General features: G+C 37.6%; 1 protein-coding gene across 1 annotated transcript; it reads left to right on the top strand.

The window, feature by feature from the left end:
- Positions 1–4,501: 4,501 nt before the first annotated feature.
- On the top strand, positions 4,502–23,059 carry LOC114023439 (transmembrane protease serine 11B-like). The gene is made up of 9 exons (XM_027836063.1): positions 4,502–4,595; positions 8,237–8,352; positions 8,439–8,506; positions 11,236–11,396; positions 13,447–13,485; positions 17,612–17,801; positions 21,419–21,678; positions 22,263–22,405; positions 22,898–23,059. The coding sequence occupies exons 1-9, from the start codon at positions 4,517–4,519 to the stop codon at positions 23,057–23,059; spliced, it is 1,218 nt and encodes a 405-aa protein (XP_027691864.1). The 5' UTR covers positions 4,502–4,516.
- The last annotated feature ends 1,866 nt before the right edge of the window (positions 23,060–24,925 follow it).

Raw genomic sequence — 24,925 nt, 5'->3', positions numbered from 1 at the left:
TATCTATCTATCTATCTATCTATCTATCTATCTATCTATCTATCTATCTATCTATCTATCTATCTATCTAATCTATCTACCTAAGCTATCTTTCTACACATAAAGAGTTCCTGGTACCCAAGTTGTAAAGGGAGAAAAGAGCCCAGAACAGAGCCTTGTGCAATACCCGCCATTAGGGATCAAGCTATGGGGATGTGGTTTGGATGTTGGTCTAACATATGAGAAAGGAAAAAGAATGACCAAGCAGGTTGGAAGAGAACCAAAAGAGAACAGTATCCCAAAACCCCATGGAAGAGAGCATATACAAAGAGTGGATGGACCATGTGGTCACCTGCTGCAGAGAGTCAAGACTCATAAGGTCTGGGGCAGCTAAGTGAGCAGTGGGTAGAGCTCTGGCCTTGGAATCAGTAAGACCTGAGTTCAAATCTGGCCTCATACACTTGACACTTACTAGCTGTGTAACTCTGGGCAAGTCACTTGACCCCAACTGCCTCACCAAAAAGCAAAAAAAAAAAAAAAAAAGAATCATAAGGTTCGAGAAAAAATCATAAAAGTAGTCACTCATTTCCTTGGGCAGAGAAGTGTAAGTGTGTCCTGGAAATGCTAGCTCCCTTCAAGACTAAGCTCAAATGCTACCTCCTCTAAAAAACCTCTTCTGGTTCCCTTAGTTGTTAGGGCTACCTCATCCCTGAAATTACATTACTCCTGTAAAGTGTACATTCTTTGAGGTAAAAAATTGTTCCATTTTTGTCATTGTAACTTCAGTGCCTAGCATAGTTTCTGGTATATTTTAGGTGTTAATAAATGTTTGTTGATTGCATGCTAGACCTTATTCATACGAATTTAACTGCTAAAGTAGCAAAAAGACATCTATAAGATAGTGTCAGGCATGGAATCTGAGAATAAAATAGTGAGCCTCTGGTCCAAAGAAGCATGGGGCAGGTAGAAGGGGGAAGAGGAGAGAGATAGGGGTTAGGAGGTAGTGGGGGAGAATGATTATCACTATCAATACTATTGTATCATTGCTATTTTAAAGCACCCTATAACTAACATTGACAACAGCAAAGAGTCCCTATTCTTGAAGTCTCTTAGATTCCAAAATGTAATTAATTATAATTTACTTAAGCACCTACACATTTTAAATTGAAGCCAATTATTAACTAGTCACTTTTTAAAATGACTTTTCCTGTTGAATTGATTGATTTTTGTCTATAAATCTTTGCTGAATTAAATTCAACTTAATTCTGAAATATTAATTTGTATCTTTTGAAATATCTGATCCAAGTTAACCTAATGAAGGAAGGAATGAACTGGAGGTGATGCTGTTGCTGCTACTATATGAATATTACCACTATCATTCTTGGTGTTACATAATTTACAAGCATATTATCACTTAAAAAGTGATTCAGAACATAACATCAACAAATTCACTCCTTATCCAAAACTGTAAATCAATCCATAGAGTCTAGGGGCCCTATTCACTACAAAAAGAATTAATTAGGACATTTAAAAAAGTGCAAAAGCCATGTGGAGATGTTATTTTAAAACATGTATAATCATTACTTTGTGAGCCATGGCAATTGGTTCAATGTATCTTTGAGAAGAGGGGGGACCTCTTGATTGTTTCTGACAGGGAAAAAGGAATGGGAATTCCTCCAGGTAATCATAGTTTCAGGTGGCTTTCAGAGGACAACTGTGGTGTAAGCTGTCAGTCTTCATGGACTGATAGTTGTGTGGTGATCTGCACCAGAAATGAGCTCATTTGAACCAACAACCAATATTTGAACCATTATTTATTCACTCATCAGCATTTGTAATGTGCTTAGGATCAGTCTCAAGCGGTTCTTGAAGGTTATCTGAGCTTCCATACATGAAAGAGTCATATCTGACCACAGAGGGAGGTGAATGGGAAGAAACAAAGCAAAGTAATGTCATTGTACAGCTCCAGAATCCCTGTTTTAACTGCCTGATGCTTTCTTGATGGAAGATGGTTGTGTTTTTTCTACAATACACATGAAGTAACCAGGACATACTGGAAAGGCAAGCTACTTCAGTATCTTTGCCAGGAAAACCTCATGGATGATATTGATGTGCTGTGGTCTATGGGATCACGAAGAGTAGGACACAACTGAGCAACTGAACAGCATCCAGTAAATAAAGATTTCTAGTGATTAATTACTCGGAAAATCAGGAACTAATCTGAACTGCCACCCAAACAGTACACAGTCTCCAAGTGAAGAAACATTGTGCTTACGCAAGTATTAATAGTACCATTCATCCTTATTGCTCAAATTGACCGTTGTTTTACTGAATCCATTATTTTATCTGTGTGAGTATGTGCTCCACTGGTGGAGATCGCCACCATTCCATACTTCCCATCTAGTGCAATTACCATGCCTTCCACAAATCTACCAGAAAATCTATTCAAGGCCTTTGACAGATTCTTTTGCTATTTCAGGGGCATCACTGCAGTACTTAGATTATCTTTCTGTGACTCTCTCCATTGCTGTTTTTTTTGGGGGGGAAGATCCTGGTGTTCCAATTCTCTAAGACCAAATTGCATTGATGGAGGGAATTTCCTCATCAAAAGTTCCTCATACCAATGAAATCATACTTCTGTCCTGCCATTAGTCAGTTTGTGAGGACTTATTAAGTGCTTAGCACAGTGGCATATACAAATATACTTTGACATTCCTTGTCTAGTCGGACTCTGTTCAGCACGTGTTTCGTGACAATGCTGAACACCAAACCACTTCTAAAATGTGTCATCAAGTCACATAGGAAAGAAACATTGTGCCAATATAAGTAAGACTTTCTGCACTGCTAATGAGCTCCAAATAGAACCAGGTAAATTACAATATGCAAAGCAAAGGAACTTATTCTTGGAATTCATCATGAATTGACTATTTCTTTGAGAATCAAGAAGGCTCTTGGGAAATATTAATTAGCAAATGGTTAGAGGAGAGAAAATGAATGTGGTTTTAAGAACAGAGACCAAAGTCTTGCATAACAGCATGGAGGAAAAACACTACTGTGGGTTGTGGTAAAGACTGAAGAGCCAAAAAGGATATATTTATCATAGTAGGATGATTCTTGAAAGGATAGAAAGGCCATTAGTGAGGTACTCCCTTTTTAATGGTAACATCAAAGTTGGCAAACCCATCTTGCAGAGTATAGGCCTTTCTATTGTTGCATCTTTTATTCATGGAAATGGACATGAAATTACAGATAATATGAAACTAAAAATGACAGAGTGTAGATGCAACTTTAATTAAGAATAGACTCATCTCCAGAGAAAGAACTGATGCTATCTGTATACAGACCGAAGCATGTTATTTTTCACTTTCTTTCTTTAATTCTTTTTTTATTTGAATCTTCTTATACAAAATGACTAACATGGAAATGTTTTACATGCTTGCACATGCAAACTATATCAAATTGCTCACATTTCAGAGAGGGTGGAGAGGAGGGAAGGAAGGAGGGAGGGATAAAATTTAAACTTTAAATTTTAAAACTCTAAAAACTTTAAAAATTGTTTTAACATGTAATTGGTGAAAAAATAAAATATTATATTAATTTTGAAAATGGACCCATCTATTACATCATTTCTTTCATATGGCTCCAACCATGGTATTAGGTATATTGCCATTAAAAACTGTGAAATGATCATAGACCTAAGTGTTGTAAACACTAGACTAAGCCTGGCTATAGTGATCTAGAAGGCTTTGTCTACACTATGCCAAACAACCAATGTTTACAATTTTCCCTACTGAATTAATTTATTTTGTTGCTAAATGTTTGTTGAATTGAATCAAGTTGATTGACAATGATGTTTTGATATTATGTTGACATAATTAAAACTACTTCCACTTCAATTTTTTCTGAATGTCATCCATTTTTAACTTATTTATTTGGGGCTTCTAATTTTTGTCCAACTTAACACTGTTGTGACTACATTGTATGGAGTGCAATGGATAGAGTACTGGACCTGGAGGCAGGAAGACCTGAGTTCAACTCCAGCCTCAGACACTCTACTAGCTGTGTGACTCTGGGCAAGACACTTAACCCTGTCTGCCTCAGTTTCCTCATCTATACAATGAGCTGGAGAAAGAAATGGCAAACCACTCCAATATCTTTCCAATGGTTACAAAGAGTCAGACATAACTGAAATAACTGAGCAACAACAAGAACACATTGTATATTTTGTTGGATGATTTAAATCATTATGGAATCATAAAATTTGGAGCTAGAAGAGATCCTGGAGGCTGAGTCCAATCCCTTGTTTTACAGATGCGAAAACTAAGGCATATAATGGCTGAGTGACTTGCCCAGGGTCACACAGCCAGTAAGTATCTGAGGCTGGATTTGAACTCAGCTCTTCCTGACTCCAAGTCTAGTGCTCTAGTTACCTAGCTAGGGAAATAAGATAGGAATAGCCTGACTCTTTATCTGATTTATCTTCTTTCTTCTTCACAGTACAGGTAGAGCTTCCCAAAGGACATCCCTACCATTATGGATGATTGCCCTTATCACATTTGGAATTCTGGCCATCTTGGGAGTAACCATTGGTCTCCTTGTTCATTTTTTGGCAATTGGTCAGTGTTGTTTATGTTTTCATTTTTTTCAGTTTGTAACAACTCTACTTCCCTTTTTCAAATTGTTATATGCTCTTATGAACAGTTGATTATGTTCTTAAAAAACTTTTTTATGGTGTGCAATATTTGTTTCAAAACAATATGTTCACCATTGAAAAACAAAAAGCCAATGTTCTCAATATTAATTGACTCAGCTACTATTTTTCTGGTTTATGTTATAAAACACCATCATAAATAGGCTATGAAACTATGTGGTTGTAGGTGGGTGTGGAAAGATGAGAGTGTTTGGGAGGAGTGGAGTGACCAAGATTGTGATGAAAACACTGAATAGTCAATAGTGGTCCTGCATAGCTGGTTGTAGTCAAACTGTTTTATATACTCTTTGCTTAATATGACAGAAAATATGATCAGCCTATTTACTACACCTTGATATCTCAGATTTAATATTCCTAACTGTAGAGCTATTGAGTTGAAGGTCCTGATAGCAATGGATTATCCAGAAAATGGTTCTTCTGACAGTAGATAACCAAAATGAATACATGATCATATTCTTCAACCCTTTGCTTCAGTTTTCAACTTCTTGTTAACTACATATACAGAGTTTGCCTTGTCTTGTTCTTTTTTCTCTCTCTTGTAAATAGTTTTGTGTTTAGTGTTTGTGATAAGAAGGGCAACATGGTGCAGTGCAAAGTGAGTAAGTTTTGGAATCAGAGATTTGCATTTGAATCTCAGCCTTGCAACTTGCATGGTCTTGGACAAATCATTTAATCTCTCATTTTCTCATGGGTAAAAGGAGCAGACTGGGTTGGATGTCCTTGAATGTCCCCTTTAGCTCTAAATCTATGATCTCATGATGAGAGAATAATCACTCTCCTAACTTATCCATGGGCCTGGTGCTTGGTAGCATCTTGAGAAGATGGAGTTTGTCTTTGATATTTACCTCACTTTTCCTTTTAGCACTTTTTCTTTCCCTTTAATGTCCTTCAGCTCTCTAGGCTCAGAAGCCCAGTATTTTCTGCCTAATGGTATCCCACATTACATATTTTTCTTCTCTCTAACTTTCAGCACAGAGTCTGACACATAACAGTCACTTAATAAATGCTTGTTGACTTGTTGACTTCCTCCAATCAAAATTTACCTACCCTTTCTGTCTTTCTGCTTTTCAACTAAAGTAAAGCTAAAAAGCAAAGCCTTTAAGATGTTAGTGAATGTTAATGGTTGAAAAGGTTACTCAAACAGGTAATCTATTTCCATAGTAACAGAACATTCTAGAGTTACATCTTAACCTAAAGAGAAGACTCCAAAGGGGAGAATTCACACATCCATTTTCCATTATCTCAATAATCTTTCCCTAAAACAGGGAACATTATGGGATTTGTTGTTCTGTGAAGTTTGGATTCAGCCAAAGGGCTGCACTTGAGCACCTGGAGAACCACATGTGACCGTAAAGACTCAGGTTCCCCACCCCTGCACTAAAACTATCACTTTATTTCACAGAAATAATTTCCCCCTTTACTTGATAGATGTTCACTGATCTTGTCCTATACCCTTCTGTCTTGAGATATTCATGCCTGGAATGTACTTTCTCCTCATCTCTACCTATAGAAAATCTCCATCTCCCCAGTCAAAGGTCAGCTCAGGTGCTAATTCTCTCTGTTGCCCCATCACATTCTTCCTTGTATTGTACATTCTTCTGTCTTTTAATTTTTGTTGTATCCCTGTTTTGTTATATCTTCCTTTTTTCTCTCCCTCCTTTCTTTCTTTTGTTCTTTTCTTAACTTAAGGATAGGACTGTGACAATTGATCTTTGTATCCCTAGGAGCTAATATAGCATCTTTCTCTTTTACATTAGATATCAATGAAACCCTTGGTTCAAATGGCCATTTGCATAGGGCTCTCCTCAAGGGTAGAGATTGGTTATTCAGTGTTCCATGTTTGTATAAGGGAGGGAGTTGATAAGAGCTAGAAAGAAGAGATTTAATCCTTCTTGTCTTCAGGCTTCCAGTTTTGAGAGAGAAGACCCACCTTTCCTAGTTCTTTTCAGGTTCTTGAAGGGAGAAAAAGACTCTGGGAAGAAGCTGACTTGCAGAAGAACTGGTGATCCCTATCACGTTCCTGTTCCCACTTTGTTACACTAGAGACTTTGGGGAATTTCCTCTTGGGTGAGATCTGAGACACTTTCTCAGTTGAACTGAATTATTTCACTCTCAAAGTGAGAGCTTATTCACTCTGTGTATTATCTGCTACATAGTCTCATATGGGTATATTCTTTTCTGATTTCTGTTTGCTATTTGTTTGGATAAATGGGTTTATTTACTATTCGTTATGTGTGTTCATTGTGGAAATGGAACCTGGTGGGAAGGTAGGCACGCCTTGAATTATTCAAGCATGAGGTCCTCCTTTCCTATTAAGGGATAATAAGGAGAAATACAGTTTGAATCTAAAAAATTACCTCCCCTAGACTGTCAATAGCTAAAGAAGCAGATGGATATAACTCTAGACTTGTATCTCTTCTCTCTGAGGAGATCAGAGTGCCCCCTTTCTGGTCCAAACCTCTTGCTTCCCCTCCCAGCAGGAATCAGTCTCACTTGAAAGCAGAGTAGGAAAAGGAGACTTTAGAGCAGGGGTGGGGAACCTGCGGCCTTGAGGTCACATGTGGCCTTCTAGGTCCTTGAGTGCAGCCTTTTGACTGAGTTCAAGTTTTACAGAACAAATCTTTTTATTAAGGGTTTTGTTCTGTGAAGTTTGGATGCAGTCAAAGGGCCACACTTGAGGACCTAGAGGGCCACATGGGCCTTGGGGCCACAGGTTCCTCACCCCTGCTCTAGAGATATCTATTCTTACCTCCCTGTGAGCCATATCTAGACAGTCCCATAAAGACACATGTAACCTACATGGACAAAGAAACAAACAGCACTCACACCACCCCCCCTTACATGAGTATGGATAAGGTGGTTGAACTAGATAGTGGGTACTTTGGGCATGAAAATCAGGAAACAGCAAAGCTTGGTAGCAGTATGCTGAAGGTAATAAGGCACAGTACAAAGCCTCTGAACAAAGAAGTGCAGGAAAACGCTTCTGTGGCATTGAACAATGTATGTTAGGGGAGTGGTGGTGGTGGTGTTACACTGGAAAGATGGAGATGCTTCCCCAAAGAAGAAAGGGATGCAGGAAAAGAGTTTCTCATATATCCCTGCTCACATGATAGTATCAAGTTGGATGGTTACTAGGCTAGGATAATTTGGGTAAGTAAGTAACCACAACGAAGTGGCTCAAACAAATTAATTTCCAGTTTTTTCTTTCCTCAAAAGTAACTCCAGGGGGAAAATGACTAAAACCAGCTTTCTCTTTTAGTTGTCCACAAAAAAAGATTCTTAAGTAGGGACATTTTTATCTAGAGTCAGAAGGCCTAAATTAAAACATAGGCTCTGCCATTTACTTTGTGTGTGTGTGACCTTGGTTATGTGCTTCTCTGGGCCTCAGTTTCCTAATCTGTAAAGTAAGAGAGTTGGCCAAGATAATCCCAAAGGTGCCTTCTAGCACTATATCTATGATTCTAGACATTATTATTTGAAGCTAGGTCTTTGAACTTGATATTCCTTTCCACTGTATGTTTCTCTAAAGATTTCTTTTTCTTACAGAAAGGACCCACTATTACCAAGGTAGCTTTCATGTGGCTGGTGTCTCAGACAGTTATGACTGTGGGAAGAGAGCTTCACAGGAAAGCAAAGCTCTGTTTGAAAAAATAGAGAATCTGGTAAGTCAGAGCCAGTCTATTCTTACTTCATTCTAGCATTCCTGGAAAAGACAATTTGCTTATTGACTTTCTTCTTCTTTTCACAGATATCTGATACATTTTATAATTCTAGCTTATCCAGAGAGTATATTAACTCACAAGTCATCCGTCTATCGTAAGTCATTTCTTTCAATAACTAGAAGCATAGATTCTTCTTTGATTTGGAAGAGACCATTTCCAGTAAGTGGTCACATAGCCTGAAGTGGTGGGGAACTCACTAACCACCAAGTTAAGACAAAATGAGAAGCTAACACTTTACAAGTGTTTACAAGACCTTATGCTTCAAGATACTTTGGGGTAAAAAAAATCAAACAATACTCTTCAGAGACACAATGTCACCAAGCCATTTTCTCCTTTTTGTGCAGTATATATATATATATAAACTGAACCATTAACGTCCTCTCTTGAGAGGAATTTTACTACTATGAAATTTTAGTACTATGTGCCTTCAGCAACTCCCTAACCTTGTCTACTAAGTAATGGATTGGTTGCAATCTGTGATGGCAAAGGGAGTTTCCAAGCAGGGATTTCTTTAGACTGATGAAGTCATAGATCCTTCTACTGTTCAAGCACATAGGAAGCTAAAATCCAGCCCTGGTCCTTGGGCCTCATTGACTCTTAGTCAATTTCCCCAGGTATTAGAAGAGAACAATTTTCCCCTCAGAATTGTTCCAGGAAACTTTGCCTTTGGTTCCAGGATTCTTTCCTCTTGCATTTTTTTTTTTGGTGAGGCAATCGGGGTTAAGTAACTTGCCCAGGGTCACACAACTAGTAAGTGTCAAGTGTATGAGGCCAGATTTGAACTCAGGTCCTCTTGACTCCAAGGCCAGAGCTCTATCCACTGTGCCACCTAGCTGCCTCTTCACTCTTTACTAATATTTCCTTAATCTCTAAACTTCCCAACACAAAGCTTGAGGACTCCTCAAGTTTCATGGCCCTTAACTCGGTTTAAGTCCTTAAGTGGCTCCTCAGCTGACTAGATAGCTAACATTACTTTCTCTATCAAGGGATAAACAAGATAACACTATAATAAATTAGAATAGTTTCCATCATATAAAAATTGGGATCATTCAACACTATCCTGGGTCAGTCCACAATAACACCTCCATACTTTAGACTCAGAATAATAGAATCACAGCATTTTAGGGTCAAAAGGGATCTCTACCACTATCCAACCTATATCCAAAAAGCAATCCCAACTTAACACATCTGAAACATTATTATCCAGTCTCTTTTTGAAGACCTCTAATGATGGGAAACTCCTTACCTTCCAAGGCAATCTATTTTTCTTTTAGACTACTCTGATAGATCTCCTGTATTGGTGGGGACAATACCTGAAGATCCACTAGCAATTTTAAGTGGAATTTTGAACAGGGGATCCCTGGAACTCTGGAAAATGAGGGCTAGGAACTGTTTACTCCCCACAAGATTTTGTTTCCTTAAACACAGAATTGATCCACTTCAATAGTTGTGGGACAGAAGAGACTGTTCAGGTTTAAACTAGTCCAAATATGCCAACTTGCTAATATTTTGGCCTAGGATTCCCAATTCTGGGGTTGTACTGAATTATAGCAAAGCCTTCATTTACTATGAGTGAGAAACTTGGTATTATATTTAACTGTGTTAATTACTAAATCTTCCCCTTTCCCCCCAATTCTTCTTGTGGAAAACTTCTAAAATAATAATATCATGCCTTAGTAAGTAGATCCTTAATAAGGAGAATACAGAGGCAATATGGCCTGGCCTCGGAGGAAGGAAGGATCAATTCAAGTGCTATCTCTGAAATACACTGGCTGTGTAACTCTGGCTAAGTCATCTAACCTCTCAGTGCAACTAACACTCTAAGCTGGAGATCAGGTGACATTCTGTGCTGGTAAATGAAGTTTCTTCACTAGGAGTTCAGCATATTAATAAAATCACAGGTCTAGATAAAAACTTTTTAAAAGAGCATATAAAACAGATGACTCTTTTTCTGATGATTAAGGTTCTTTGCAATGACTCAGAGTTATCACTGTTAATAAATTCTTTTATTCAGGGCCATAAATGGAGGAGTAGATTAGGCAGGATTGCTACAGACCTCTTTTTCATGCCTTTGATATTATTGTTGTTCAGTCATTTTTCCAGTTGTATCTGCCCTTCATGAACCCATTTGGGATTTTCTTGGCAAAGATACTGGAGTGGTTTATCACGCCCTTCTTCAGCTCATTTTACAGATAAGGAAACCAAGGCAAACAGGGTTAAGTGACTTGCCCAGGGTCATACAACTAGTAAGTATCTGAGTCCAGAATTGAACTTAGGAAGATGATGCTTCCTGACTCCAGGCCCAGCATGCTATCCATTGTATTACCTAGAAGCCCTGTCTTTGATGTAGTTACTTTGAATACAACCCAACAACCAGCTTTTATTAATAGCCATTTGAATCTTTCTGTGACATGCTAAAAATCAGGAGGAAAAACATTGTTGCGGCTGCTAGTTAAATAGATTCTGCTTAACTGAAGTTTTAATGCTAATCCTAGAATCACTGCTCATTGATTGTTGCAGCCTGGTCCATTGCCTGGCCCCCTAATATCAGTTCATATGTTTGTAATAGTTACACTTGACTCTAGTTCTGGATCACATTTCCTTTCACATACCACATTCCTCAGGTCCTTAGAAACTTGACAAAGCCAACTGCACATGGATAGAGTAAACATTTTTTTGGTTATAAATCTGGAGTTGATAAAGGATTTCATGATTAAAATAGGAAGATTGTATAAATCCATAAAAGAGCTAAGAGATCGTGAGGAATCAGAGCAAAGAATAAGATACTGTTACCAACATATTGAACTATTCCTATTGTTCTAGTGCTGAGACCAATGGTGTGATGGCTAAGATTTGGCTGGCATTTAAGTTTGTTCTTGCAAAGAGGGATGACATGAGGAGAAAAATTGAAAGTGTCTTACATCAGATGCTAAAGGACAACAAAACATCCTTGACCACAGACCCCTCTTCTCTTAAGATTATGGGTATTTTCATTTATTTAATATTGATAGTAATAGCAATGATAGCAACAGTAATACTAACTAGCATTTATGTAGTATGTTTAGAATTGCAAAACACTTTGTGTGATGTCTGATTTATCATCATTTCCTAATGCTCAATTTTTTGGATCATTGGAAGCAATGATAATTTAAGGAATTTATTTAGAAAAAATGCACTTCAATGAGTAAGTTATATATGTACACTTTGTGAATGGGGAAAGAAAAGGTATGTAAATGTGAAAGTAGCAGAAGGCTATTTTTAGGAAGACAGATAGGTTAGTTTTTTTGTTAACATTCCACTTGTAGCATCTTCCCTCCCTCTTCAGTTTTGCTGGTAGGAAGCAAATTCTGGGCTTAAGGGGAATGGTTTTTTTGGGGGGGGAGGAGGGAAAAAAGGAATACTTTTATTTCAGTGGTAGGGAGGGTTGCCATTTCTTGTAAATAAAAGGACTGGAAGATGTCCCTAAAGAGTAACTTAGATTATTTTATACATAGTAAACATTTATACATTGTATAACATTCACCAATCAAAAAATTATTATGAATTCCTATTGAATAACAAGTTGTAGGAGGGTAGCATACGATGATTAAATACTATTTGTTCATATCCCTGGATGTCAACTTGGATTTCTTGACTGCCTGGCAAAGCTGAAGGCACAATAACTGACAGCTATGACCTACACTGACATTGAAATGGCAGACAACAACTGGATCTCCAATAAAGACTTTACAATACTACATAATATCATACCTATTATTATATTTACAGTATATTATAACATAATACTACATACTTTATAGTATTACATCTAAAGATTACAGCAGTACTCATCTGAAGGAAACAGCTAGTCAAGGGGGAGTGGACAGCTTTTCTCCCCTCAGTGGTCAAAGAGGTTGAATATGGTAGTATTCTTTCCTATTCCATCCTTCTTCTCCCACGGAAAGAAAGAACTAAGCTCAGTAATTCCATAAAAGGAGAGTGACATATTCTTAGCAAGGAAATCACAGCAAATCATTCTTATTATCCAAAAACATAGTCATCTAGTTCTATGGATTAAATTATGGCTTTATTTAATATATTTTTAACACTTTCAATTAACAGGCATTCATTTTAGTACCCTTTCACCTTTGCTTCATTGAAAAAATGAAATAAAACAAAACCTTTGTAATAAGTGAAATGTTTCCAAATATTTAGTCAGTTCTCAATTATCCACAATAATAGGGATTAGGAAAGAAAATCTATAGGTAATCCTCAACCCACATTTCAGTCATACTCATAATATTATAGTAATAGAGTTGGGAGGGATTTCAGAGGCCTTTTGTGTTAATTACAGGCTCCTTTGACTTTGAACATTTCACCAAATCAACTCACATATAGTAAAACTGATTAGTTTGATTTTTATATCCTATCCTGTTCTGATGGTAGCATAGGAGAGTGATTAATCAATGGGTGTTTTATTTATTCATCATTATATAACAAGATAGGGTATTCTTATTAAATCAAATAGAAATAAGAAACCCCAGCTAAATACTCAATTGAATGATAAGACTGAATGATGTCTGCATGTAATCAGATTCCAAAAATATGTTAAAATCCTTATCAGAGCCATAATCAGGAATTCTGGCATCTGGGGGAAGTCCAATTGAGCAAAGGGTTGAAGGAGGTGGTTGGGTGAAGAGTGGAGAGTCCAGGCAGTCCTAGGAGAGAAAGCATGACCATGAGTACAATCATGCTGAGAGACAGAATAATCTATACTTCTTGCTTTCCTCAGTTTTGGTATGGCCTAATCATGTCCTAGCCCATATTTTCCCCAATTCCTTAAAAAGAGCAGGCCAGCAGAAGATTTGCAAAGCTGGGCACCCTCTCCAGCCCACTGTGGGCAGAAAATATACTCTCCCATGGGAGGTCAATGCAAAAGAAAAAACCCTATCTACCCAACTCTAGTTATGCCTCTGTTTCTTTAACAAACTTTAGCCTCTTGGTGAAATATCATCTTCTTGCTAACTTTATGCTTTACTTTTTTTTTTATTCCAGAAATCAGCAAAGATGATGCTGAAAAGCTTGTTATCAACTGTAAGTTTAGAAACATTACAATAAAAATATATCATGTGTAGAAATATACACACAGATATATTCAACACATCTCCCACCATCCCTCTAAATCTTAAAATGTGTCATATGTTGAAATATGTAGTAACGTTTTCCATAGTAGATGCACCAAGTACATTTGTATAAAGGATGAAAGGGGGTCTTGTTTCATTAGAACACTCCATTAAGAGACAAAATCATTGACTTGAGTGGGAAGAGACTGATAATAGAGCTGGGGAGTTGAGAAGAATGAAAAATGTTTGAAACTGTGGGCTCTGTGTCAGGGAGTCACCAAGTAGTGAAATGTGTAACACCAACAAAAGCCTGAGTATGGCTAAATGGTAACCATTTCTAGTGGAACTAGTCAATGAAGCTTTACAATTTTTTCTAACGATGCCCAGTGGCCTAGAGTGGGGGGTGGGGTGGATGAAGTAGATGGTCATAGATAATAATTATGAAATTAGAATCAACTCCCAGAAATAACTTCTAAAAGTCAGGTTATGAAGGCAAAGTTTTTGGCCAACCCATCTGTCACTGGAGTTAAAAAGAACTAGGATTTTATGTCTAGGTACCATTAGTTTGGGTTTTAATACACAATGCTTTTAGAAGACTCATGACTTTTCATAGCTTATTCACATACACAGTTGATTCTGAGGTTAAAATCCCAGGGGAAAAACCAGTTAAAAACCCTAGTGTTTTATATTTCTTAGTATTTCTGTTACAAAATATTTAACAGCACCTGCTATGTGAATAGAACCTTTCTTATCTCTGGGGGGGGGGGTGCTGAATCACCAATCAGTAAGTATTTATTGTATATCTATACTGTTCTAGGTTCCATGGGAGATTCATATTCTCTGACCTCAAGCAATTTATAATCTAGTTAAGGAGGGAATACTAATGTACATGAAATAAAAGCAAACTTCATAGGATAATGTAAATGATTACGTCTTGAATTATGAACACCCATTTTAGGGTAATTCTTTATCCCCTTGAGGTCACTGTTTTATTTTCTACATTGTTCAATCAACCTTCATGTGGCACGGTTGCTTTCTTCTCATCCTCTTGGTCACACTCCTGTGTATGTACTCCAGCTTTTCCATGTCCTCTATAAAACGTGGTACACATAACTGAATGTAATGCTCAAGATAATATTTGAGCAGAAGAGACTAATGTGGAGCTATCAACGTCTCCCTTGCAACACTATACTTTTACTATTGAAGTCAAAGGTCACATTAGCACTTTTGATTTCCACAACATACTGCTGACTCCCTTCAAACTCTTCTCTATTTTTTTTTATTTTACATCTATTGTTTTCCAGACATTTCTTTATCTTGTAATTATGTAGTTGATATTTTTTGCCCATGTGTAAGACTTCATTTTTATCATTATTCAAGTTCATTTTCTTTTCATCAGTTCAGCATTTCAGCCTACTTAGATAATTTTTGTCCAAGTTCTGTCATTAACAATATTAGATATCCATCATAGCTTTTCATAATTGTAAATTTGACAACTATGATATCTCTGCTTTTGTTTAAGTCATTGGTAAAAAGGTTGACTAGAAGAGGGCAACAAAAAAGTTATTTGGGGGAGTTTCCATTAAAACAGGGTTTCTTAACCCTTTTTTATGTCATGGACCCTCTTTGCCAGTTTGGTGAAGCCAATGGGCCCCTTCCCATGAAGTTTTTAAATACATAATTTTTAAAATAGTATTACAAGATAAGCCAATTATATTGAAATACAGTTATCAAAATAATAAAAAATGATATATATATATAAATAATATTAAAATAACAAAAAAAATAAAAAATAAGCTCATGAACTCAAGGCTAAGAATTTCTGCTATAGAAACAAATCACTTAGTCTACATTTATTAATGGCCTACTATGTTCCAGGCACTTTACTAAGACTCACTTTATGATGCAATTAGACACTCTTTGGATTTGGTCAATAGATTCAGAAGCCACTTAACTATACCATCATCTTGCCCGTATTAGTCCATCTTAACCACAAAGAATAGAGCTAAATATATGTCACCAGCATTCCTCTAATCTACTGTACTAGTAGCCCCGTCCTCCCTCCAAAAAAAAAAAAAAAGAAATAAAGTGAGTCTGGCATGACTTAATGAATGCCTGTAGGCTCTTCACAATTACGTCTTTCCTTTCAAAGAGCTCAAACCACTGTCCTTTTGCATGCTATCTTCCCCCATTGGAATCTAAGCTACTTGGGGTAAGGGCTATATTTCTTTTGGCTTGTGTTTTTATCTCTTGTGCTTAGCACAGTGTCTGGCCCATAGTAAGTACTTACACCCTTGCTGCCTTGCCTTTCGATAATAAAGTTCTAAAATTTTGCTGTGAATCAGTGCCAGGTGTAATGGACTATTGTTTGAAGAAGCCAGTTCTTTCTCATTTGAAAATTGGGTTGGTATTTGTCTATCTCTGGACCCAAAGCACTTTCCTTTCTTACCAGAGTTCCTCAAACATCGCTGAGAGCAGTCCAGCAATCATATCAATAGGTTTATCAGAAAGTACCCTCAGTGTCCTGATTGTAGTTCATCCAAGTCACAGGCTTCCTAAACTCACTATCTTTTCTTTACTACCTCCTCACATATTATTGGTTTTAATTCCTACTAGCTATTTTTGTTTTATTCTTTCCTGTTTAAGGATCATATTTGGCAGGAAAAAACGAAGAAAATTAGCAATTAGATACTCTTTTGTTTTCTCTATCATCTGTTTTCATTTAGCCATCCACTTTAAGCTAAGGTTCTATTTTTTCCTTGATCTTCCTCTTGCCCCCATATAGTTTGAAAAGTTAATTTTATCCTCATTAACATTTATTGTAAGACTCACTGGATATTGGACTTTAGCCTTCCTTATGATATTCTTTGGATGAGTCTTCAGCTACCTGCCCCTTACTTGCACCTCTCATACATGTCCTTGTAAGTCTGAAGTGGTTGGTGAATTAGTTTGTTGTGCAGCCACACTGGTCTCTTTATCCAACTCTGTGCAGAACACTTTGCAAAATAAAGTGCTTTATATATGCACATACATGTATAAAAGTATATATATGTATGTATATACACACACACACACACACATATATATATGCTGTTATTATTATTCCTCATCAGAATAGATGGCAATTGCATACTAGGATTATATAACGGACCACAAACTTAATATGAAACAGCAATGTGTCATAGGAGCTAAAAGAGCTAATGTAATCTCAGACTACATTAATAGGAACACAGTGTCCTTAGAAAGGGAATCCATGGTCCCATTGTATTTTCTCTTGGTCAGAAGACTTCTGAAGTATTGTGCTCAATTTTGGGTGCCACTTTTAAGGAAGGTCATTAAAAATAACTGGAGCACCTCAGTTTATATCACCAGAATTTCATTCTTGAGTGTCTTTCATATCTGATGATCCAAGCTTCTTTGTATAATCTCAAGTTATGGGAGTCTACTCTTTGAAATCTCTTCTCCTAAAATCTAGGCTATACTTCAAATTATGCCTAACTCTCCTCTCCTTGTGACTCTCAGATGACAGCCCATTACCTCCCAAGGTTTCCATTATATGTAGTGTGCCCACCAATTCCTCTTGTGAGTCTGATCAAACCTTAATGTGAATGAGTTTGCTGTGAACTAATCCTAGTGAATACTATTTATGTATACAGAATTTAGTTCTGAAAATATATCATAACTTATCTCACTGATCCACTTCTTTTGATGGCCAGTGAGACATAGCTCACAGCAATACATAAAATATAAAGTGTGAGAGTTTTCCTCTGTTCCAGTCTAGCTCAGTTCAGCTCAGCTCAGTTCTAAGTTCAGCTCAGCAGATGAATAATATCCATCTTAGTAATTCTAAGGGGAAAAAAAGAGAGCCTAGGAGGTTAAGGGTCACCAAAGGGGAGGATGAAAATTTTATTAAATAGGGAAAACAAAATAGAATAGGAGACTGGGATCCCTGAAGAAAAGTGTCACTTATTGCAGTTTTGACATCCCTGTTTACATTTACATTTAGTACTCTCTTCCAGTCAATGGAAACAGTGGCTTATTACCATAATCAGCGCTCCTGTTCTTAATGTTCGTAAACTGACAACTCTTTTTGACAGGCTGTGGGAGACGACTAAGACTATTGTCAGATGACTTAATCACAAGAAATAATAGAATCAAAGGAGGAAAGCCTTCTGAGGAAGGAGAATGGCCATGGCAAGCTGGTCTAAAACTGAATGGGAAGCACAACTGTGGGGCATCTCTGATCAGCAATAAATGGCTGGTGTCTGCAGCTCATTGTTTTGCAAGGTATGTTCATCAGTTGAGGTGAAAAGCAAGGAGTGAATCAGTCTGGTACAGATTAAAGAGCACTGCACTTGAAGTCCTGAGACTTGGTTCCAAGTTCTTACTCATCACTTACCAGCTTTTTGAGCTAAGTTAAATCATTTGCTATCTCTGAGCCCCAGTTTACCTAGCTATAAAATGGTGATATAAGGACTTGCCTAGGATCTTGCATGATGGATAGAATACCAGCTCTGCAGTCAGGAGAAACCTGAGTTCAAATCTAGCCTCAGACACTTGCTAGCTATGTGACCCTGGGCAAGTCACTTAACCCTGTTTGTTTCAGTTTGCCATCTATAAAATGAGCTAGAGAAGGAAATGGCAAACCATTACAGTATCTTAGCCAAGAAAATCCAAAATGGGGTCACAAAGATTTGGATACAACTGAAACAATTGAATGACAACACATGCAAAGTGTAGATCGGAACGTTTACTTCAATCAGTCAATCAACAGGGTTATACAGATGCATAGAAATGCAGAGATGCAGAGAAAAAGTAGAAACAGTCCATGTTTTCTTTTTTTTTAATTAGGCAATTGGGGTTAAGTGACTTGCCCAGGGTCACACAGCTAGTAAGTGTCAAGTATTTGGTCTGAAGCTGGATTTGAACTCAGGTCCTGCTGGTGCTCTATCCACTGCACCACCTAGCTGCCCCTACAATCCATGTTTTCAAAGAACTTACATTCTAATGGGGGTAGACAACTTGATCAAAATGAGTACAGCTAAAGATAAATACAGATGGGCCTTTGGAACTTAAAGCACATATTGGAAGATCTCCAGAGACAGATGAAATTTGAGGTTACTCCTCCAGGTGTAACCTTGGAGTCAGGAAGAGCTGAGTGCAAGTCACACCTTTGACATACACTGACAGTGTGACCCTGGACAAATTGCTTAACATCTCATTGGCCCAGACAACATTTAAGGCTACCAGTTGCAGAGTGGCCACTAAACCACATTGGAAGAGAAAGTTTCCTCATTGGAAGTTCCTTATAGCAATGAAATCTCAGGTCTAGTGAAAAAAAAAAGTGAGGGGAAATAATAGATTTAGAATTGGAAGATCACTATAGATCAACCTCCTGATTTTATAGATGAAGATATTGAGGACCAGAGAGATGAAGTGAATCACCCAAGTTTCACATGGCTAATCAGTGGCAAATAGAATTTGAACACAGGTCCCTCGACTCTCAATTGAGTGCTCTCATCACTGTATCTTTAGTGCAAATGAAACTTTTCAATCTCTCAAGTCAGTAAAAAAGAAAGACCCAATTCAAGCCCTATTAATTGGTCTTATCTATGGACAATCTAACCAATATAGGTAGTTAATAGTTCTAATTCCTATATGTATACTCTGTTGCTTGGTTTCACCTTTATAAGTGGCACTATTATAGCATCTGCCACAGCCAATACGGGCTAGAGACTATTATGTTTACCACCGTCTAATTTCCTTTTGCCTTACAACATTCCTGTCTCTACACACTAGTGGTATACTTTTCTAGCTTAGTTGTCCCTGTTAAATGGGGCCACCACTTCCTCATTGCTATTTATGTATACAGAATTCAGTTCTGGAAATATATCATAACTTATCTCACTGATCCACTTCTTTTGATGGCTGGTGAGACATAACTCACAGCAATACATAAAATATGAAGTGTGAGAGTTCTCTTCCATTCCAGTCTAGCTCAGTTCAGCTTAGCTCAGTTCTAAGCTCAGCTTAGCAGATGAACAACATCCATAATCGCAGATATCTCATAGCTCCTTTAGGAATGATGAGCTTTTAAAGCATCTTCTGAATTTCTCATAGACCTGAGGAAGGTCCCAAACTTGGGAAGCCTTGTGCTCTTATGTGTTCCACTGTTAAATTAAGTTAAGTTAAATTAAGACTACCATGTTCTCTAGATCAGTGGCGCCAAATTCAAATAGAAACAGGGTGGGAGCCACTAATCCATAATCCAGTAAGCCCTGAAGGCTGCATATTAGCTTTAAAATGTAGTATTATCTAAGTTTTACTGTATTTTTGTTTATATTTCCCAATTACATTTTAAACTGATTTGGGCTATTGTTGGTAGTGTTGCTGGCTGCAGAGGCTCCATGTTTGATACTTCTGCTCTGGAGCACCAACACCAAATTCAGATCTACAGGTGAAATATGAAGAGGTGGGATTATAACAATTATCAAGCAAAAAATATTCTATGTGCTCCTATTATGTGTAAAATATTTTGCTTGGTGCTATAGAAGACACAGAGTCATATAATACAAAGACCACATTTTAAGAAGTACACTGATAAGCTATAGCAAGTCAGAAGATGGAAATCAGGAAGGCAGAGGGCTTCGAGATCATTCCATATGAAGACTGACTGAAGGAACTGAGATATTTTTAGCCTGGAGAAGGCAGGACTTAGTAAAGCAAGTGATAGATGCCTTAAAGTACTTTTCAAAGGGTCATCACTTATAAGGAGAATCAGACTTGTTCTCCTAGAACCTAAGGTAAAACTAGTAACAATGGGTCAAATTTTAAGAATGGTAGACTTGGTTCTATAGAGCGAGAAACCTCCTAACAATAAGGACTATCTTTGAGATCTTCTAGTCCTACCACATTTTATAATTGAGGAAATTGAGGCCCAGAGAAGCTAAATGACTTGCACGATGTCATACAGGCAGTAAGTGGCACAGCCAGTATTTGAACAGAAAAATGAAACAGGCTTCCTCGGGAGGTAGTAAGTCCCCCATCACTGGCGGTCTTCAAACAAAGGGTAGATGATTTCCAGTGTTCAAGTACAAGGCAGCATGCTGGATGTACTTAAATCCTGCCTCAGACATTAGCTATGTGATCATAGGCAAACCATAACTTTTTGGAGCCTGTTTTTACTACTCTAAAATGGGGGGAAATAATACTCGCCCTACGTAACTCAAAGGGTTATTTGATGGGAAGTGTTAAATAAATGCAATTGGTTCTTATTATCTAGTCAACTTCAGCTATCTGGTCACTCTTTGAGGTTTCTTCTAACTGAGGTTTTATGATATTATATATGAGCCTATCTCCCAAGAGTTTAGAATCATATTTAGAAATCTTATGTTAAAAGGAAAAAAGTAGTAAGTTGGCAGCACTTCTATAAAATGAATGGCACAAACAATAAATATTTTAGGAGTTCAGAAGGAAGAAAGATCACTTTCATCTGCAACAGCTAGAGATTTTTTTTTTCACTGAAGAAGTGAGATTTGAACTAGACTTTCACAAACCAATAAGATTTCAAAGGAGATAGGGAAAAATACAGTGGGAATGAAGGACATTCTAGGAAGACAAAGTGTATTTTGCAAAGGCAAATCACTTTGGAAAGTTGGACTACAAGTGGGAAAGTGCAAAATAATGGGGATAATGAACACAACAGTTTGGCAGGAGTTTTGGTTGAAATTGAGTTTTTGTGTGGCATGTGGGAGATAGAGCTGGAAAGGTAGACTGAGGGAAATTGGTGTGAGAACAGGACATAATAGGTTACTTAAAAAAATCTTAATCTTATGAAGTAATAAACCCTCAGAGCACCACTCTGACATGGAGCTGAAGATATCCAAATTAAACTTTGCCCTTAGGAATAATGACACCAAACAATGGACTGTCACTTTTGGAAATGTGATAAATCATCCTTACATGAAACGAAATGTTAAAACCATCATTGTTCATGAAGATTATCAACCTCAACTGACCCATGATGACATTGCTTTGGTGCAACTTGCTGAAGAAGTCCCTTTCATGAACAACATTCGTGCCATTTGTCTTCCTGAAGCCACACAGAATTTTTCAGCCGGTGACATGGCTGTTGTTACAGGATGGGGAACACTTTCTATGAATGGTAATTTCTTCACTGAAAACTACATAGCCTCAAGGAAGGTGCCCAAGTTGCAAAGAAGACTCTGTTGAGTGTCATGTAAGGGGAGCCAAAAGCATTTCCTATCTCTCAGTTCCTGGTGCTGAACAGTTCCAAGTGCCATTCAGTGAGTCAGTACAGATAGATGGCTTCATACTTAAAGAAGAGCACAATCCAGAAATCTGAGCAGATGCTCTGTGGGAGTGGGAAGCAACTCTGGTGAAAGTACTAACTGCCTGTCTATGCTGAAGTTCCTATCAGTCAACATTCCAATGGTAGCATTTGGAAATTGGCCGTTGTAACACCGTTAAGTTAGATAGCACTGGGAGAAAGAATCAACCAGTCAACAAACTTTTATTAAGTGCCTACCAATGTGCCAGGTATTGTCTAAGTGCTAGGTATACAAAAAAGGGTAAAAATATAATTTCTGCTTTCAAGGAGCTTACAGCCTAATGGAAAGAAGGAAAGAGATAGCTAAAATTTTTATCCAGCAAAGCACTACTGAAGGGAAGGGGAAGATGTCCAATGTTCCTACTAAGCTTACCAAGAACATCATTTATTGTTTCTAGGACATGTGCCAGCGATACTTCAACAAGCCACTGTACAAATCATTGATACAGATACTTGCAATGCCCCAGAAGCATATTTTGGTTTGATTACAAATTCCATGCTATGTGCAGGATATATGAGTGGAAAAATTGATGCCTGTCAGGTAGGTCTGAAATGCAAATACATGCAAACAAGACAATCTCTATCCTCAAGAAAATTATATTCTAACGAGGAAAGATAACACATAAAGTAGCAGCTGAAACCAGGTATGGTCAAAGCAGAGAGAGGGAGGAAGGATGCTCCACAGGTGAACATAGCAGCTCTCAAGGAGGAAGAAAAGTCTGAAGAGTGAATTGAGATATGAGTGTTGTTGTTTTGCTTGACATCCAGGCAATTAGGCAACTCCATGGAAATGCTATTTAAAAAGAAATTCCTTGGCATCCATTCATCCATTTACATATAAATTCTTATGATTTGTCAATTGTTATAGATACAAAAAGGGGCAAAATCACAAAAAAGTCCCTACCCTCAAGGAGCTAACCTTCTAATGGGTAAAATTATGTGTAAATACATGGATGAATACAAGAATCATAGTAGAAGGAAAGTATAATAATAAACAGGTATGGCATGATAATCTTTTTTTTTTCTTCCTCAGAATGACTCTGGTGGACCATTAGCTTTACTTAGTTCTAGAGGTATCTGGTACCTCATTGGAATAGTGAGCTGGGGAGAAGGATGTGGTAAAGTGAACAAGCCAGGTGTCTACACCAAACTGACTTTTTACCGTGACTGGATTGCTAACAAAACTGGAATCTAAAGAAGTAATTTATGGAGTATAACAGAGATTATAGCAAGTCATTTATCAAGAATTCATGTTTAGTATGTATTCCTCTAGCATTCTGAATAATGACAAAAGTATTGTCTTGAAAGCATGTTTAGAAAACTGCTTATTCATATATTAAATTTCTATATGAATACAGAAACCCCCATGAATTTACTTGTTTCACTTCTCAATGAAACTGAAGCAAAAGAAAAAAGTGGCAAATACTAGTGAATATTTTTGTTTAAATTTATAGTTTGTGAATTTTTCTAATGTTATCATTCCAATCCAAAATGAATATTCCTCACAATTGTATTTCTTTTTTTTTTTTAATTTTACACAGATGAAACTCCCACAACTGACTCAAATTAGTTGTTTTAATCTCAGTATAGAAAAGAAGCAAAACGTTATTCAAATGTGTCTGAAGCTCTCTGGTTCTATGATTCTTAGCACAGTGGTTGGAACAAAGTAGGTATTTTAATAAGTCAACAAAGACTTTTTAAAGCACCTGCTATGTGCCAGGCACCATGCTAAGCACTGGGGATACAAATAAGTTTTTAAAAAGTTCCTACTCTCAAGGATCTCACCATCTAATGGGAGAGATACCATGCAAAGAACTATATAGAAATAAAACACAGATCAAATAAATTGGACATAATCTTAGAGGGAAGATATTAGCATTAAGAGGGATTGGTACAGGCTTCTTAAAGAAAGTGGGATCTTAGCTGGCACTTGAAGAAGGCCAGGCAGGGCAGGAGATGGAGGTGAGGAAAGAGAGAATTCCAGTCATGGGAGATAGCCAGTGAAGATGAAAGTTTTGAAAGTGAAAGAAATGAGAGATGCAATCCCTTGAATGAATGAATGAATGAAAGAAACATTTATTAATCACTTGCTATGCACAGAACATTGTGCTAAGTTCTCGTGATACAAACAGAAAAGCAAGACAATGCCTACTTTTAAGGAATTCACATTCCAATGGGGGAGACAACATACATGAAAGATTTCAGTTACAAGTAGGATAAAAAGTGGTCCTGAGGGTGCCATGATAAGCAGGTTTTATTAACTTTTCTTTCATGTAATTTCCTCTAATAAAGTCATATTAGTTTCTGCTGTTGAAGTATTTGACAGTGCCAAAGACTTTGGTGACAAAAACTTTCTTTCTTGGGTCTTCAAAAGATGTCCTCATAGCACTTTCAGGCACAGATGCCAACCTATATCTCCACAGAGATTGCTTCCCAGGATGATGGCTATGGGCACTGAGCTGGAAGCATTGCTATTGCAAAGGCTTTTGGGTTCAGGATCCTGGGCTGTCTCCATGAGAGTTTAAGAGAAATAGTGGTCAAACTGGTAATGGTGGCTTAACCCATCTGGCACATGCTGTTTCCTCTTTCTCCCTAATGATACCCTGATGCTTCAGCTAGGCTGACCTACCTGATCTGTTAGATGGTTGCCAGTTAGCAGGAATGACTGGTCCCTTTTCTACAGGAATCGAGGGCTGGAGTGGAAGTCGACCAGTGGTTCCTCAGGGTTATAACCCCAGGTTTCTTGTGCCCGTCTGGTTGTAGGCAGCAGCTGATCAGTAGTCGGTAGTAGTGGTGATGAAGGTGAGCCTATTCTTCACAATGATTTCTCCCCTCAATAAAGTCTGTGGAGATTAGGTTGGAAGCAGATCTGGTGCTCTGGAGGACACTGCAATTCTTGGGTTTAGGGTTCTGGGCTATCTCTGTCATGGTTTGAGGGGAAATGGTGGTCAAGGTGGTGGTGGTTCAATTTGCCTGAAACATGCTCCTTCTTATAGCTCTCTGAGTTTGCCCCATTGCTTCAGCTAAGTTGGCCTATTTTGTGTGAGACAAGCCTTGCATG

The sequence above is a fragment of the Vombatus ursinus genome, unplaced genomic scaffold (genome assembly GCF_900497805.2).
Source record: "Vombatus ursinus unplaced genomic scaffold, bare-nosed wombat genome assembly UNPS02014818.1, whole genome shotgun sequence".
Taxonomy (NCBI): domain Eukaryota; kingdom Metazoa; phylum Chordata; class Mammalia; order Diprotodontia; family Vombatidae; genus Vombatus; species Vombatus ursinus.
This window is presented reverse-complemented; position numbering and strand designations above follow the sequence as displayed.